This window comes from Mya arenaria, chromosome 13, assembly GCF_026914265.1.
Source record: "Mya arenaria isolate MELC-2E11 chromosome 13, ASM2691426v1".
Lineage (NCBI taxonomy): Eukaryota > Metazoa > Mollusca > Bivalvia > Myida > Myidae > Mya > Mya arenaria.
In genome coordinates, this window is record NC_069134.1 from 2544694 (window position 1) to 2563026 (window position 18333).

The 18333-nt window shown below is 37.2% G+C and overlaps 1 protein-coding gene across 6 annotated transcripts in view; it reads left to right on the forward strand.

Moving 5' to 3' along the window:
• Window positions 1-18333, forward strand: part of LOC128213742 (choline transporter-like protein 1) — a 50811-nt gene that overhangs the window by 20532 nt on the left and 11946 nt on the right. For 4 of the 6 annotated variants that reach the window (XM_052919776.1, XM_052919779.1, XM_052919778.1 and 1 more), the window contains exons 2-9: window positions 1687-2089; window positions 4221-4316; window positions 6798-6946; window positions 7422-7637; window positions 9520-9686; window positions 12983-13072; window positions 15878-16023; window positions 16268-16454. In XM_052919776.1, coding sequence (XP_052775736.1) covers window positions 2063-2089; window positions 4221-4316; window positions 6798-6946; window positions 7422-7637; window positions 9520-9686; window positions 12983-13072; window positions 15878-16023; window positions 16268-16454 — 1078 coding nt within the window. In that variant the 5' untranslated portion in view covers window positions 1687-2062. Of the gene's footprint in view, window positions 1-1228; window positions 1367-1686; window positions 2090-4220; window positions 4317-6797; window positions 6947-7421; window positions 7638-8415; window positions 8583-9519; window positions 9687-12982; window positions 13073-15877; window positions 16024-16267; window positions 16455-18333 lie in introns of those variants that run through there. The other 2 variants (XM_052919777.1, XM_052919780.1) reach the window with 2 other exon arrangements.

Sequence of the window (18333 nt, forward strand, 5' to 3'; positions counted from 1 at the left end):
ATAAGATATATAATCTGTATCAGAATTATTAGATAGATCAGTCCACAGCACATCCATAAAGAAACCAGACATACAAACCTCTACAGCGGATTACGAGATTGTGGCATTGTCCCTCAGATGTGATTACCAAGATTGTCTCCTTTCATTACAGACTAGGCTGATCTCCAGTGATATTATTTAAGCAGTTTCTGATGGCCTTCTTGGGTAATATAACAATGCTAGATGGCTGTGATTTGGGGAAGTGTTTTCATTGCTGTGTAATTCAGCACTGATTGGAATAAATGATGACTACAAAAGAGATCTGTACTGGTATACCTGATTTGCCTGGAAACTTATTTCTTTGATATGGAGATTGGAAATATTGAGTTATAAGCTAGAATAGTATACATGTTTTTTTACTTTGGTGGTGGTGGTACATAATATGGTTGTTAAATTTGTTCATCAGTAATTTTCCATGGGAAAGCATTGGAACTGTATTAAATGTTAAAAAAAATCTTTGGAAAGAAGGTTTTTGCTGTTCTAGAAATACCATTATGTTCAAGCAAAAAAAGCAAAGTGCTTGTGGTATTATCATCACTGTAACAGAATGTGGTTGGATGAACCTTATCAAATAGCTGCCGTCTTAAAATCAAAAGGTATCTAAAATAAGAACGAAAGTATCCTTTATATGTTAAAGACGGTCTGCATTTTTGAAGAACAAATTTCTTGTTGTAATGTCTTAAAATATTCACCACTTCTCAATCATCAATAACAAGTATGGTTCATCAGTTTACGTTATCATATCTTAATTAGGTTTCAGGAGCTTGATTTACTTATAACAGGTGTGCCACAGGCAAGATGTAGACAAGTCTGTGGCTTCTACAAAGTATCTTCTACATTGTGCAATTGTGATATAAGCAACTACCACGGTAGTCTATAATAAATAATAGTTTTGTATTGTACTTAAAGCCCTTGACGTAATTGTTGTGATGAAACATATTGTTGTTCTTACATATTGCTTTGGCACCAGGTTTATGTTAATGTTACACTTAATATTCTCAAATATGTTCAAGTATCTCTTTGCTTTTCTTGATGTTTTCTTATTTGTATCCCCTTTGTTGTTATGGGGAAACTATTATAGAATACTTTGCTGGTATCAAGAATATGCCTAACGCCTCTCAGTCTCTCAATTGTTTTTGAACTGCAGCGAGATGTTATATTATGTGCATTTTACACCACAAGGCAAGAATTGTTCTGTGATAGGAAGAAAAAGTTGTTTGTCTTCCTTAATATATGTGATTAGAAGGATTTATGACATTTCTGTGCATTTCTGTGTGTCAGGATTCCTGTACATGGTCTCAATTTAATAGATTGTGCAGAGTCAATGGTAAATCAATGATGTGAACTAGCTGATAGTGTTTTATTACAATACAAGAACAGTGATCGCAGGAATTTAGATGCTTTTAATGTTCTGTTTCCACATTATCATAATATTTTCTTGCTGGATCATAACACAGTTTTGCCCCAGGACAGTACTTTAATATGTCAGAAAGAATGTGTTTTTGTAATGTATTACCTGATCTTCATACATATTAAAGCTTTGATTATAAGCTGAGTATGTCACTTTGAACAGATTCTCAACAGCATTTTATACTAAAAAATAAAGAAATATATGATCATTTATCATGTTGTATTTGTATATTTCAGATAGTGCTGGTGTCCAGGGCAATAGAGGTGGGTGATGTCCAGTGGCAAACTTGGTAGTGGACATTGTGAGCTTTAGAGTGGACATTACCTGTTTGTGGGGGCAGTTTGGATGACCAGGTGCTGAACAGTGTATCGGAACATAACTGTGTGGTAGGGACTGGTGTAATGGTCACCACTTGAAAGTGACATTGTTTACAACCTACAGAAGTGATAGATAGAGAAGTACTGTGTTGGCAGTCTGCTGGACAACAAGACAGGACTGGACAACTGAGTTTTGAAAAAGCCAAGGGGGAACCTTTTTACTGGCTGTTACCTGGAGGTCAAGGTAGCACTCAGCAGCCTAGTAGAAGTAGTCCTGAGGTAGCATTCCACAACCATGTGTGGCTGCTGTGGAGATGATAAGGTACACATTACAGTAGTTTTATTATGAAACAGATATTAACAGTGTATTCTTCCACCTCTAAGGCACTTAGAATTGTGAAATTAGTGACAAAATGCCTAAAACTGAATATACCAGTATATATTTCAAAATGAAGACACTGCTGCTTGTAGGTTTATATGTTGTTTCAATATTTAAGCTTCTATGTTGGAAGCATATTAAGAGCCTAAAACTGTCTTCAGACATATCTGTTCTAGTTGTTAAAATACACAAAAATATATTTTAGATATTTTTAGTTTATGAATTGTGAATAGGGCCGAACTTCAGTCCCATTTTAAGTTGAAAAAACAAACACACCAATATACAGAAAGGCCTTATTTATTAAAATGCAAAAATCTCAACAGAAAATGTTTTAAATTGTTGTCAAATCAATGAATGCTTTTGGAATAAAAGACATCAATATTAACTTGATATGCCAATAAATCCTGGGCTATTGAAGCAATTATAATTACAAGTGAAACTGCAGGATCCAAACAAAATATTTTTACTGTGCAAATTGGATATTGCCCACTTCTGTTGACTTTAAGTTTTGCCAGTGGCTGTAATTTCAGAATTTTCATTGTGATTTGAGTTTTGCACAAATTCATCACTCAAATGAACAGTGAAACATTTTGTTTCTGTAATAGGAAAAAATGCACTTCATTTCTCAATTTAATTACATCTGTTTTTGAGTTCAAATCAATGCCCATTAGTGCTAAATGCAGCTTCATCACTTCTGACTTAACCTGGCATGGAATTCTTACCAGTGTCGATATTGATCTTGAAGTAAATGAACAAATATAATTATACATCACAATTACCATGGTGTGAGGGATCAATATATGGATAGGAACCTAAAGTGGGTGTCTAAATTGAGCTGATTACTGGTCGGAAGTTGAGAAAACCATGCTGAGCCTTTTCATGTGGTCCCTGATATGATCCAAACTTAATATGTTACAAGCAATTGAAGTGTAGACATCCAGATCTCGTTCATTAATCTCTAAGTTGTAAAATAATGAAACAAGCTTTTTGAAACTAAGCTAGTAATGTTAAGAGAGAAATCTTCCAAATAATCTCTCAATTATAAGATAATGATGCAAATCATTAGAAGATGAATGATGCTGGTTCTCTTTATATTGAATATTCATCTTTTATTATAATCCCATCTGCATCTCATCCAAGCTTTATTGTAAGCATGTCCTACTTGCACCTTGTGCAATCCAGCTGTGCTCAACTCCACTTTTCAAAGGATAAGGAGAGCTTTACTACTCACCGTAGCATCAGCGTCACACCTTGGGTAAGGTTTTGCTGGTTAAGGTTATGAATGTTAGCATCTTTAAGTCCTTATCTCAGCAAATACTCCATGAATCGTGTTGAACCCTTAGATATATATTCCCAACTACCCAACCTACTTAATTAATGAAGTAAGATAGCACGTATTTGAATATAATGCAAAATATGAGCTTTTATTCTTTGGCATTAAGGTTTTGCATGTAAGCACATATAAGTAAATATCTCAGCTACTATTTGATGTATTAGATTGAGACTTTATACAATGGTACTCAACCCTCCAACCTACCTAAGTAACGAAGTGTGATAATTTTCAATTATATGCAGATAATGGCCCTTTATTTTTCGGCTTAGAAATTCTGGTTAAGGTTTTGCATGTAATCTAGTTTTGCAGTGACCCATGCATGTTTCACTAAATATTTGCAATCCTTAAACTCAAAACTGGCGCAATAGTCATATTGTCAGTAGTGAGAAAGTTACTTTCCTTGTGAAGTAAAATATTTATTCTTTGCAAAAGAATATTTCTAGGTATAGCACCTGCGTTAAATTTATACTGTATGTGGGATGTATTATATACCATCTTTACCAATGGCCATGCTGTTACATAGTCTTGTTGAACTTTTGTTTTGTAAAACAAAACATCGTTCTGTCATCAGTGTTAAAATGATCAAAATCATTTTTTGAAATTACAAACCATATTGGGAGTGTATTTTAGCATGATTTGAATGAGCAGATTTTGTACAAAAACTATTTTTCTGGCTCTATATTTCTTGTTCTATATCATTTCATTATGCCATTTAACAAACCCTCCTCCTGTTTGTTATAGAGTGAGGACAAGGCGGACCTCGCCCATCCGGTAAAGAACCGTGGGTGTACAGACATCATCGTCCTCCTCCTCTTCATAGCCTTCTGGGCTGGAATGGTAACACAATCCATGTTACATTTAACTGTTGTTTAAATTTACATTTTGTTGTTCAGGTATTTTGTAATAAATCACTCAGGCCTACAGCCCTTATTTATAGATTATTGCCCATCTAAAATCAAAACTGTGCTCATAGATAAACTTTATTTCCTAATCACATTTTTTGTGTGCTTTAATGACATTTTCTCATAATGCATGAATTGCTATGTGCATCTTGTCGGAATCAAACCAATGACCTCTTGCACCGGACACTTTTGCATGACTGTAACAGTTAGCTCAACAGTTAGACCAAGTTTTCCACAAAGCCTGATACCCAGGCCCTGATTTCTCTATTCTCAAAAGTTCTTAAGCCTAATGCACCAGTCAATTGTAACCACGCCCCCCCCCCCCCCCCCCCCCCCCCCCCCCCCCCCCCGGTCCGGGGAATAGCGGGGACTTTGACTTTCGGTCCAGCCAAGCCCGGGCAAAATCCTCGCCCTTTGGGGACGAACTGCTGGTGAAACCCCAACGAATGCCCCCGCACCCCAGGGGCCCTAAGTAAGGCCCATTCCCTGCTATATTTGGCGTGAAGACAAAACCACCGCATTCATCCGGCACTGCAGGGCCACCTGGAAGGTAAAAACACGGCCCATTTCCCTGGCTATCCCCGGTATACCCCAGGACCTGGGGGGGAGCCTTGGTTACAATTGACTGGTGCATAACAGACTTAAGAAGCTTATTTTGTTTTAAAAATTGACTTACTTAAACCTGATTTTGATACATAAAACTGAGTTTTTCATGATTATCAGACAGATAACTTTCATAAACAGTTAAAAAACTTCCAAAATTGTTGATATTTCATAAAATATTGAAAAGCAAAGATAGTGAGCTAAGCTTAATTGTGTTATAACAGACTTAAGCAGTTTGGAGAAATAGGCCACTTATTCCACTCATTATTAGTTGAAGCGTCCAAGATTGGTTCTCCATTTACTTATATAGATCTTAAATAATCAATTACATTGAATTGTATTTAATGAAATCTTTTGTTGACTGGAGTCGCCCATTAAAAAGCAGGCATTCGGAAATAATGGGACTTAAATCAATCTAATTAAGGTTGACATTGGTTTTATACAAAATCCATACAGAGAACTTATCCCATGCTGCATTTTAATCCCTTTCTGAATGTCTCGCTGCATTACACTGTCTGGTATCAAGTTTGTTACGGAAGTACATGCATCTACAGTGGTACTGATACACCCACAAGGACTTTTTAAGATGATACCTTTACTTGAGACCAGACTTTTTACTAAGAAGAAAGCAAAGAAGAAGAAAATGTCTGGAAAAAGATTTATACTGACTGGTGCATGGCCTTTGCATTAAGGAAATATTTCTGTCTACAGAGAATTCTTCTTATAGCTAATTAATGTAAAATACGATGAAGAAAACAAGACAGCAGACCTTCATGAATTATATGGCTTTCACATGTTATCGTTTAAGAATGTAAATGTCTGTGTTTTACATATTAAAGCCAACTAAACTGGTCATTTAGAGGACTCTGTCAGAACATATTTCGATGCTAGGTCTGATTCCATTAAGTGTACTCTATTTCTCTGTGATTGCTTGAATAAAAAAAATGAAAAATATCTGTAAAAAAGGCACTTTTTGCTCCTCATACCATTGTCACTGTATATGAATATTTGAATATTTGTAATGAGCTATAATGATTTTTCATGCGTAGTTAGTGCTCTTAGCAGCTAAGCAGACTACTGGGTTTATGATTTATAGCGTTTTCTTCTGAATATGGTAGTCACTTGGAGCTAATGGCCGGTAATTCTCCAAAGCCTGTCTGTCAATGAATAATTTACTGATTCCCACACAAATGGAGCTCTGTCTCAGCTGAGAATAAAGAACTGTTTTTAAGAAACATTGATTCACGTATATGAAATTGTGTTTTACTCTGTCGGAGCTCTGTTTCCGAAACATTTCTCCTTGAAAGATAATACTGTATTAAATTTGATCATGTGGAAGAATTGAATGTGGTCTAAGGTCTGATGGTATATTGTATGGTTTGGCGGAAAAAAAAAGAATTGTGTTCATTGATGTATAAGATGGCTGGAAAATTTCTTCCTGAAATTAATTGAACTGGTTAATGTTATTTAATGATTCATATTTTATGCCAGTCTCTTATTTTAAATGGAAAATAACGAAAACTCTTACGTAGAGTTTGATAAATAAATTCCATTCAGGAACCAGACATATTTCCGATTTGTAATTATTCAAGATTTGAAATATAGTGTCTAGAACTATAAAGACAGTGTTTTAATCTTATAACATGTCATTTTTATATGTCTTTGGCCTATGCTGTGATTTCTGAGCCTTGCATCAAGTTTTTTACATTCCTACTTTGTTTATGGACCAGTTAAAAGTCGAAACATGTTATTTTATTTGTAGATATTTATTTATTTTTTTTGCTTTCTTTAATGAAAGTCGATGTGTTTTCAGATATTTATAGCGGCATTCGGCATTGTGAATGGTGACGCCTTCAGACTGGTATTCGGCTATGACAGTTTTGGCAACACCTGCGACAGTGATAACTCTGACAAGAAGATTGAAAATGTATCACTTTCCGGCTTCAACACAAAAGGAAGACCGTAAGCACACAGATAGCAAAACTGTTGATATTATATAAGCTAAAGGACCTTTTTTTTACTAAACAATCCATTGGGCATGGTCGGGCCGGAATTCTAATTTTTGCTGAATTGGAGTTTTCGGAGCAATCTTTTTACACAGTTTTAGAGTTATCACTCTGATATATGGTATAAAATACCATCTTGACAGAAGAAGTACCTGGCAAGTTTGCTTTGGTCGACTTTTGCCAACTTTGTTTTAAATTAAGTTGTCATTGATATGAAATAATTAATTCTGTTATAAACACTAGTCTTTCTGGATGGAAATATAGCTTCCTTTGATATTTGAATTCCATCCTTGAAACATGACCATATAAAATCAACATGTGAATAGTTGATCCAACCAACTATGTGGTACATGTCATAAATATTTAGTGAAAGGTAAAACTACTGGAATATCTGACATTGTCAGAAACCTCACTCATTGCCATTATTTCAGGTATGTGTTTTTCATGGATGTAAGCAACCCGTTCAAGTCAAAGGCGATATGTGTAAACAAGTGTCCGGACAATGACCAGCAGACTCTCGGGGATGTGGAGTTGTTCTCCCAACAGACTGGTTCCGAGTTGTGCGAATATGATATCCCTGTTGGAGAGTATCACCTGCAGACCCAGTCTGCACGGGGACCTTGTCCTCTCACCCCCCTCAATGCCAGGTGAGTCAAGCAGCGGTACCCCAATGAGAATAGTTAGGGCTTAACAAATACAGTCAGCAGACAAATTACATAAGACTTGCCCTTTACATTCACTGATTTATATCTTGTTAAGGGTACTATATTAAATTATTACTTCCCAAGTGACTTCTTTTACTCAATATATGTTGAAAATTGTTTAATTATTGACCATTTTAGGTAGTATTGTATTTATGGTACAAATCCTGTGTCACAAGTGTAACATTTGATTTAACTCAAGTGTAACTTAAAGAGTATCTTGAATAATACATGATTAAAATCATTGTTTATTCATTTATTAGCTAGTCTGCTTTTCAAAGAGAGATAGTCCAGATTGTCATAGCTTTCGCATCATTGCAGGCGTTATTGTTGGCGTGCAAAAAATACCTATATCTCCAAAACCATTCAAGATAATCAAATAAAACTTAGTACATTTGTTGGCAGAGACAACACATTCATGTACACCAAGGGCAGTAACTCTGACTAATAATTGTTGAGTGATCTCCCTATTTTCAACTGTGAAAGATGACTGTTAGTGTTCACTCTGCAGCACTCTTGTGTACATGACTGCAAATATTCTCAGATGCCCGGTGACACTCAAATAGTGTGAGTAACATAAATATTGTTAGATTTTAACCTTTAATCTGTTTTGTTTACACATTTTGAAATGGTATGTATGTAAGGCAATCTGCTGATTACATGTTTATAAAAGAATGTTTATGTCAATATTGCCTGATTCAGCCAGACCTGCAATGTTTTTCAGCTCACCGTTACTGTTCTATTGCATTCCAAAGGAGTTGAAGAAACTAAGTTATCACATGAAGAACAGTTTAATAGGATATCTTAACACAAGGGACGTGTTCCAGAAAGTTCTTAGTGATCTCATAAACGCGTGGCAAGAGATGATATTGCTGTCCCTGTTTGCAATAGGTAGTAGCCACAAATGTCTCGATACGTGGATGCTTGCATTTTCTGGATTTACTGTAACTCAAGTGTAGAGCATTCATGCATGTGATACTGAATGAAGATTGGTACTTCTGACCGCATTAGCATCGTCCTTGATCGGAACATGTTAAAACAAGTAGTACCATTTCCCTCTATCGCTTAACTGTAGAAACTGTCCTTGAAGATGATGCAAGTTTTGATGCTTCTTGTCATTCATTGAACCAACTCATCACGTTGTAAAGTACCGTTTTCACAAGATATCACATGATCACATGGTGTTTTCCCACCCCGGCTTAATTCTCATTTATGTTGCTAGTATCTATGTCTGTAGTGATCTTTTGTATTATTTTATGTATTATTGGGCATGGGTTTGAGTGTTAAATATTGGTTTACCTGCAAACTCTACACTGAAGGAACAACTAGAGATTCCTTATGTCTGATCATAATAAAAAATAGAAGAACCCTAAAATTTAGGTCAATTCTAAATGCACTGGTACTTGCTCATTGTTAATTCAAAACCCGTCTATTCATGATTGGTCTTAATTATTATTGTTTTTTGCACAACAGATTGCCTTGAAAACAGTTAACAGTAACTTAATTAAATAATTGGATTTTAATTATTATTGTATCATGCTTTGCCACTTTTCCTGCTATTAATACTCAGAATAATATATTGTATTCAGGTACACATTTACTCAGACACCAAAATCTTTTTCTTTTACAACACTTCAAGTAGTTTTATTCCTTACATAGTTTACAGTAAGCCCAGAAAGTCCATGCATCAGGTCCACTGAATGTTGTGTTCACTAGGCAGGGAAACAGGGGACTTCACACCTTTTGACACACAAAACTGGAGAATTTCCTCACTGTTTTAACACATATATACCATTTATTTGACCATTTCACACGGTTGTTATTTCAGCCACCCCGTCCTGAACCGCTGCATTCCCGTCAATCTGTTAGCCACAGCAGCGGATGTGTCAGCTAACATCGTAAAGTTTTTAAACGCAAGTGACTTATTCCAGAAAGTTCTCAGTGATCTATACAAGAGCTGGAAACAGATGATTATTCTGTGTTTTATAGCAATAGGTACGACACTGACTCAGCTTGCTATGTTAGAAATCAACAATCTCTTATACCTGCCAATACTGACTTTAACATGTTTTAATTTAAGAATCTGTTACCAAATCTACAAACAATGTCAGACAAGAAGATATTTTCTCGCCTTAAATTCTATAATACAAGTAGACAGTAATAATCAAATCAAATCAGATAGTCGAAAAATGTAATTGCAAAGTCTGTTTGAGCTAAGATAAATTAGTAAACATTAAACAAGAGGTTGCTTGAGGACCATGATTTAAGCATTCTTTATTGATTTAACTTTGCATTACACAGTATATGAAAAACATGAGTGATCTGTAGGAGACCTGGCCCTAATAGAAATCGGTGGCACTAGCGCTGCAGTATAGAAATTCTACTTAAACTTAACCCTGACGGAGTAAATGTAAATCAAATTATTGATTTTTTTAACAAACTGATTGCTATATTAAAAAGAAGTCAGTTTGGCAGGTATGTTTAAAACCATTATGCTGTCAGACATGATCCTTGTTCTAATATGTGTTTTATCTTGAACTTGAAAAAAACATCCATTTTCTGAAAATGCATAAAGGTTTTGAACCATATTTCGCTGCTTACAATCTGTAGAATAACTAACTCTCAACATATAACCAGTATATTTTAGATGTTTGCAGCTTCTTTTGGTTGCTTTAGCTGTTGTTGTCTTTAATTGTATTGGTAAAGGTTGTTCTTCCTATATACTGAAGGACTTTGTTTTGATGGAAGTTGTCTTCTCTTTTGATCAGTACACAGAATCCATCCAGTACGACTGCATACCATACCCAACTAGAGATGGAGCAATATAAATATCATGATCCTAACATTCTGGCTGTATGGGATTTTTAGTCCGTGAGAGAGTATTAACGAACTGCTTTGTATGCTGTGAAATAGCAGTACTATTTGGAGATATTAAACAGGCTAGTTGCAAAGTGTGGTAAAGTCTCTTGGAACACTGGCATGATGCAGAAATAATACCTCTTCCATATTATAATGGCATCTGTCTTATAAATAATATGACCAGAGCATTTATAATACAGTGTAGTTACTCCCTGCATGCTGACTGTCATCTGAGGATTGTTTCCCCACCCACCCCTGTGTAGTTCTTACCCTCCTGTGTGTGAACTCTCAGTTTGCTCCAAGGCTTGCAGCTTCACCTGTATGGCTTAGTTTATTGTTTGATACATAATTATAAATCCTGACAAGTAGAAATAGGTATTATTATAGTAAATATGACTATAAATTATGCTGGAAATATGAAGTCATAGTTTTCCCTGACTGCAAATACAATGGTGTAACCTTTTAAAAAAATCAAAGATACTATCAGTGTTATTTACTGTTCCTTTTAAAAAAAACATATTTTACTCACTAAAACTTTCAACAAAATATGGTAAAACCATTTTTGCTTGTCGCAGGTCATATAGTCTCAACATGCTTGGTTAAGTAAAACACATTCCCTTCACTACTCAACCAGTCTTAGGTGCAATATTTTCTTCATTATTAGCTCGACTATTCGAAGAATAAGGAGAGCTATACTACACACCCAAGCGTCGGCTCGGGCGTCACACCTTAAAATTTTGCATGCAAGCACGCATAGGTTCATATCTCAGCAACTACTTCAGGTATTGCATTGAGACTTTATACAATGGTACACAACCATCCAACCTACTTAATTAACCAAGTTAGATAACTCTAGTTTGCATTTAATGCAAAATAATTGCCCTTTATTATTCGACTTAGAAATTCTTGTTAAGGTTTTGCATGTAAGCACACATAGGTTCATATCTCAGCAACTACTTCAGGTATTGCATTGAGACTTTATACAATGGTACACAACCATCCAACCTACTTAATTAACCAAGTTAGATAACTCTAGTTTGCATTTAATGCAAATAATAGGCCTTTATCATGCGACTTAGAAATTCTGGTTAAGGTTTTGCGTGCAAGCAAACATAGGTTAATATCTCAGCAACTACTTGAGTTATTGCATTGAGACTTGATACAATGGTACTCAACCACCCAACCTACTTAATTAACCAAGTAAGATAACTCTAGTTTGCATTTAATGCAAAATAATTGCCCTTTATTATTCGACTTAGAAATTCTGGTTAAGGTTTTGCATGTAACCTTTTTTAAGTAAATATCTCAGCAAATATATCATGTATTGCATTGAAACATTAGATATGTATTCCCAACTATCTAACTATCTACTAAATTAATGAAGTAAGATAACACTTTTTTGACTATAATGCAAATTATGAGCCTTTATTATTTGACTTAGAAATTCTGGTTAAGGTTTTGCATGTAAGCACACATAGATTAATATCTCAGCAACTACTCGAGGTATTGCATTGAGACTTTATACAATGGTACTCAACCATCCAACCTACTTAATTAATCAAGTTAGATAACTCTAACTAATTCAAATAATGGCCCCTTTTTTATTTGACATAGAAATTCTTGTTAAGGTTTTACATGTAACCACTTTTAAGTTAATACTGCAGCGAATACATCATGTATTGCATTGAAACTTTACACACAGGCTCCCAACCATTTAATCCTATAATTTAATCAAGTAAGATAACTCTTTTCTTTCATATTATATAATTTTTTAACCTTTATTATGCGACTTAGAAATTCTGGTCAAGGTCTTGCATGTTAGCACACATAGGATAATATCTCAGTAACTACTTGAAGTATTGCATTGAGACTTAATACAATGGTATTCAACCACCCAAACTAATTGAATAACCAAGTTAGATAACTGTATTTTGCAAATAATGGCCCTTTATTATAAGACTTAAAAATCTGGTTAAAATTTTGCATGTGACCACATTTATGTTAATATCTCCACACATCATGTATTGCATTGAAATCTAATCTAACAGTGATCCATGCATGTTTTGCCAAAACTTTTCAATCCTTACACTGAAAAGCGGCGGAATAGTCGAGCGCGCTGTCTCTGTGACAGCTCTTGTTCATGTCACAAGTCTTTTATGTATTTTCTTTCCAAGATATTTATTATAATGCTAGTATGTATCAATAGTTCATCTCTTTAACAATAATGGTTAAGTAAATAAGCGGGTAGAAACTATCATAAAGTAATCTAAAAAAACCGTATTGTTTAGTCATGTTTTTATAGATGTATAATAAACATTGGTTCAAACATTCTAACTGAAATCAAAGTTAAGATTGATGATTCAAACCTGCATATATATTGTAAGCTTGCTGGATTTGGCAGTATGTTACAATGTGTCTGTACCATATTTCAGCATTTTCGGGGATAATGGTGCTGCTGATCCGGTTCCTGGCCTCATTCATAGTGTGGATCATTCTTGCCGTGGCCATTGTCGGATCTATTGGTACATTTACAAGTTACTTCTTTGTTCACAATATTAGTAGAAAGAAGAAAATAATCTGTGTGTCTGATTTTCATTGCTAAACTCTTTGATGTAAGTAAAATACTTTCCACAGATCATTGTTTTCAATCTAAAATACTTTCTTAGTGCCGTCACATATTGGGCTCAGTCTTAGTTTAATTCATGAGCAGTTTTTAGCTCGACTATTCGAAGAATAGGTTGGCTATACTACTCGCCCCGGCGTCGGCGTCCAGTTAATGTTTTAGGGCAAGTTGGGATTTTCACTTATAAGTCCAATACCCTTCATTCAATTGACTTAATACTTCACACAGTTGTTTAGGGCCATCACATGATTAGATAACTCCATATTATTCTTTACACAGATTATGGCCCATGATTGACTATGGAACTTAGGTTAAAGTTTTAGGGCAGGTTGGGATATTTATGCCCCCCTTCGAAGAAGAGGGGTATATTGCTTTGCACAGGCATGTCGGTATGTCGGTCGGTCCGTCGGTAGACCAAAGCTTGTCCGAGTGATAACTCAATAATTCCTGGACGTATGGTCATCAAACTTCACATGAAGGTTGGGCCTGATCAGTAGATGACCCCTACAGATTTTGGGGGTCATTGGGTCAAAGGTCAAGGTCACAGTGACCTTTAATGGTAAAATAATTTTAAAGCTTGTCCGAGTGATAACTCAACAATGCCTGCACCCATGGCCCTCAAACTTGACATGGAGGTTGGGCCTGACCATTAGATGACCCCTATTGATTTTAGGGTCAAAGGTCAAGGTCACAGTGACCTTCAAAGAGACCTCGACAATTCCTGGACCTATCATCATCAAACTTGACATGAAAGTTGGGTCTGCCCAGTAGATGACCCCCATCGTCTTTGGGGGTCATCAGGCCAAGGTCAATGTCACAGTAACCTTTAACGCAAAAAAGTTAACAAATCTTCTCCCACTGATATCTCAACAATGCCTGAACCTATGATCATTAAACTTGACATGGATGTTAAGCCTGATCAGTAGATCACCCTTATTGATTTTAGGATTCATAGAGCCAAAGGTCAAGGTCACAGCGATCTTGAATGGTAAAAGGTTGTCCGAGTGATAACTCAACAATGCCTGAACCCATGGCCTTCAAACTTGACTTGGAGTTGCATCTGACTTGTAGATGACCCCTTATGATTTAAGGGGTCATTGGGTCAAAGGTCAAGGTCACAGTGACCTTGAACGAAAAAAAACTTGTCTGTGTGATAACTTGACAATGCCTGCACCCATGGCCCTCGAACTTGACATTTAGATTTCTGCTGACCTGCTGATGACTCTGGATTTTGAGTTCATAGAGTCAAAGGTCATGGTCATAACACACTCTATCCTCACACTGTAATGGTCATAATCTTAAAACTGCCTTAACGGCAACAAATCAGCTGTCATTTCGGTCCATGCATATTTCATTCAATTGTCCATATAATCCTGACAACATGGCGCTCAGGGGGTGCATAATGTTTGACAAACATCTCTTGTTATTAATTACTTCTATACCCTTTGTTCAATTGACTTAATACTTCTCACAGTTAATTCATGAGCAGTTTTTAGCTCGACTATTCGAAGAATAGGTCGGCTATACTACTCGCCCCGGCGTCGGCGTCCAGTTAAAGTTTTAGGGCAAGTTGGGATTTTCACTTATAAGTCCAATACCCTTCATTCAATTGACTTAATACTTCACACAGTTGTTTAGGGCCATCACATGATGAGGTTAGATAACTCCATATTATTCTTTACACAGATTATGGCCCATGATTGACTATGGAACTTAGGTTAAAGTTTTAGGGCAGGTTGGGATATTTATTAATTACTTCTATACCCTTTGTTCAATTGACTTAATACTTCTCACAGTTGTTCAGGACCATCACACAATAAGGTTACATAACCCCATATTATCCTTAATACAAGTTATGGCCCCTGGTTGACTTAGGTTAAAGTTTTATGGCAGGTTAAAGTTTTAGGGCAAGTTGGGATTTTCACTTAAAACTCCAATACCATTCATTCAATTGACTTAATACTTCACACAGTTGTTCAGAGCCATCACATAATGAGGTTAGATAACTCCATATTATCTTTTATACAAATTATGGCCCCTGATTGACTATGGAACTTAGGTTAAAGTTTTAGGGCAGGTTGGGATATTTATTAATTACTTCTATACCCTTCATTCAATTGACTTAATACTTCACACAATTGTTCAGGACCGTTACCCAATGAGGTTACATAACTCCATATCCTTAATAAGTTATGGCCCCTGATTGACTTAGGTTAAAGTTTTAGGCAAGTAAAAGTTAAGGGCATGTTGGGATTTTAATAAAAAAACTTCTATACTGTTCATTCAATGCACTTATTAAAATTCAAAATTATAACGACCATCTTACAACAAGAAACATAACTCCATTTTACCCTAAATACAAATTATGGCCCTTGAATTATTTTTATTTTTTATTTTATTTCTTTTGAAAGGCATATTTGTATATTCTTAACCACATTTTCATAATGGGAAATCAAGTTATTTGAATGACTTGCGTCATTGTTTGGGCGGGCTGGTGGGAGGGCAGCATCAAAGTCACCTTATGTATCGAATAATTTTAGTTAGGTTTGGCATAAAGAGACCAAACTTGGTAATATTACATCGTTATTGTATTCACTTCCAAGTCAAAGCGGTGTAGTCGAGCGCGCTGTCTTACGACGGCTCTTTTTAACTAAATAATACAATATTTAATCAACATCATCACACTTTCTATCATATGATCCAGCGGGAACGGCATTCCTGTGGTGGACGTATGTGGACATGAAGACAGAGCTGGACAAGGAAGAGGCCATCAACCTGCCACTCCTCGATGTTGAGATCAACAGTGAACGAGCCTTTCTTGTCTACTCCATCATTGCCACAGTCCTTACTGTGAGTAACTGTCTAAGCAGGTTGGAGTTAGAACTTTTGTAATTTAAGGCTGAAGAAATCAGCATGCTCAACTTATAAAGATACAAAACTTGGAAAAATGCATGCTCTGTTTCAAATCATCTAAGTTTACCCGAATTTAAAATCTAGAACATAACCTCTACAAGTTGATTCTTTTGGTTTCTTACAGTTTGGCAAAGAAATTTGAGAATTTAATTCATCTTTTTAGTTTTCAATTTCAATATAGGTGATCCTGTTGTTGATCATCCTGGTGATGAGGAAGCGTATCTCATTGGTGGTGGCGTTGTTCCATGAGGCTGGACGTTGCATCTCGGCCATGCCCTGCCTTCTCCTTCAGCCTGTGTGGACCTTCATCTGCCTGCTGGCATTCTTCATGTACTGGGTCATTGTCCTGGCTTTCCTCTCCACTTCAGGTACACTTTGTTAGTTTGTTTCTATTGTGATTGCTGTGTTGACGTTATTGTCAGTGTTGTTGTTGTTGTGCATTTGTTTTGACCTTGGCCATAAGTCAATTATAAATGTTGATTTATGCCTCTTGTTTGACTGAAAAACCTACAACAACAGAAAAGGGTAAGCATTCTCTTGCAACGCTAATGTTTGTCATTTTGCATTAATGATACAGAGAAGTTGCACCCTAAAGGTGGTTCCGTTGCTACAGTGAAGTTGCCCCCTACAAGTTGTTCCATTGCTACAGTATAGTTGTGTCCTGCAGGGGGTTCTGTTGCTACAGTGTAGTTGTGTCCTGCAGCAGGTTCTGTTGCTACAGTGTAGTTGCGCCCTACAGGGGGTTCCTTTGATACAGTGATGTTGTGCCCTACAAGTTGTTTCATTGCTACATTATAGTTGTGTTATGCAGGTGGTTTTGTTGCTACAGTGTAGTTGTGTCCTGCAGGGGGTTCTGTGGCTACAGTGTAGTTGCGCCCTACAAGGGGTTTCTTTGATACAGTGATGTTGTGCCCTACAAGTTGTTCCATTGCTACATTATAGTTGTGTTCTGCAGGTGGTTCTGTCGCTACAGTGTAGTTGTGCCCTGCAGGTGGTTTTTTGCTACAGTATAGTTGCAAACTGCAGGTGGTTCCGTTGCTACAGTGTAGTTGTGCCCTGCAGGTGGTTCCGTTGCTACAGTGTAGTTGTGCCCTGCAGGTGGTTCTGTTGCTACAGTGTAGTTGTGCCCTGCAGGTGGTTCTGTTGCTACAGTGTAGTTGTGCCCTGCAGGTGGTTCTGTCTACAGTGTATTTGAGCCTGCAGGTGGTTCTGTTGCTACAGTGTAGTTGTGCCGTGCAGGTGGTTCCATTGCTACAGTGTAGTTGTGTCCTGCAGGTGGTTCTGTTGCTACAGTGTAGTTGTGCTGTGTAGGTGGTTCCATTGCTACAGTGTAGTTGTGCCCTGCAGGTGGTTCTGTTGCTACAGTGTAGTTGTGCCATGGAGGTGGTTCTGTTGCTACAGTGTAGTTGTGCGGTGTAGGTGGTTCTGTTGCTACAGTGTAGTTGTGCCATGTAGGTGGTTCTGTTGCTTCAGTGTAGTTGTGCCCTGCAGGGGGTTCTGTCGCTACAGTGTAGTTGTGCCCTGCAGGTGGTTCCGTTGCTACAGTGTAGTTGTGCCCTGCAGGAGGTTCTGTTGCTACAGTGTAGTTGTGCCCTGCAAGTGGTTCCATTGCTACAGTGTAGTTGTGCCCTGCAGGTGGTTCTGTTGCTAGAGTGTAGTTGTGCCCTGTAGGTGGTTCCGTTGCTACAGTGTAGTTGTGCCCTGCAGGAGGTTCTGTTGCTACAGTGTAGTTGTGCCCTGCAAGTGGTTCCATTGCTACAGTGTAGTTGTGCCCTGCAGGTGGTTCTGTTGCTAGAGTGTAGTTGTGCCCTGTAGGTGGTTCCTTTGCTACAGTGTAGTTGTGCCGTGGAGGTGGTTCCTTTGCTACAGTGTAGTTGTGCCCTGCAGGTGGTTCTGTTGCTACAGTGTAGTTGTGCCCTGCAGGTGGTTCTGTCGCTACAGTGTAGTTGTGCCTGCAGGTGGTTCTGTCGCTACAGTGTAGTTGCGCCCTGCAGGTGGTTCTGTTGCTAGAGTGTAGTTGTGCCCTGTAGGTGGTTCCTTTGCTACAGTGTAGTTGTGCCCTGCAGGTGGTTTTGTTGCTACAGTGTAGTTGTGCCCTGCAGGTGGTTCTGTTGCTACAGTGTAGTTGTGCCGTGTAGGTGGTTCTGTCGCTACAGTGTAGTTGTGCCTGCAGGTGGTTCTGTCGCTACAGTGTAGTTGTGTCCTGCAGGTGGTTCTGTTGCTACAGTTTAGTTGTGCCCTGCAGGT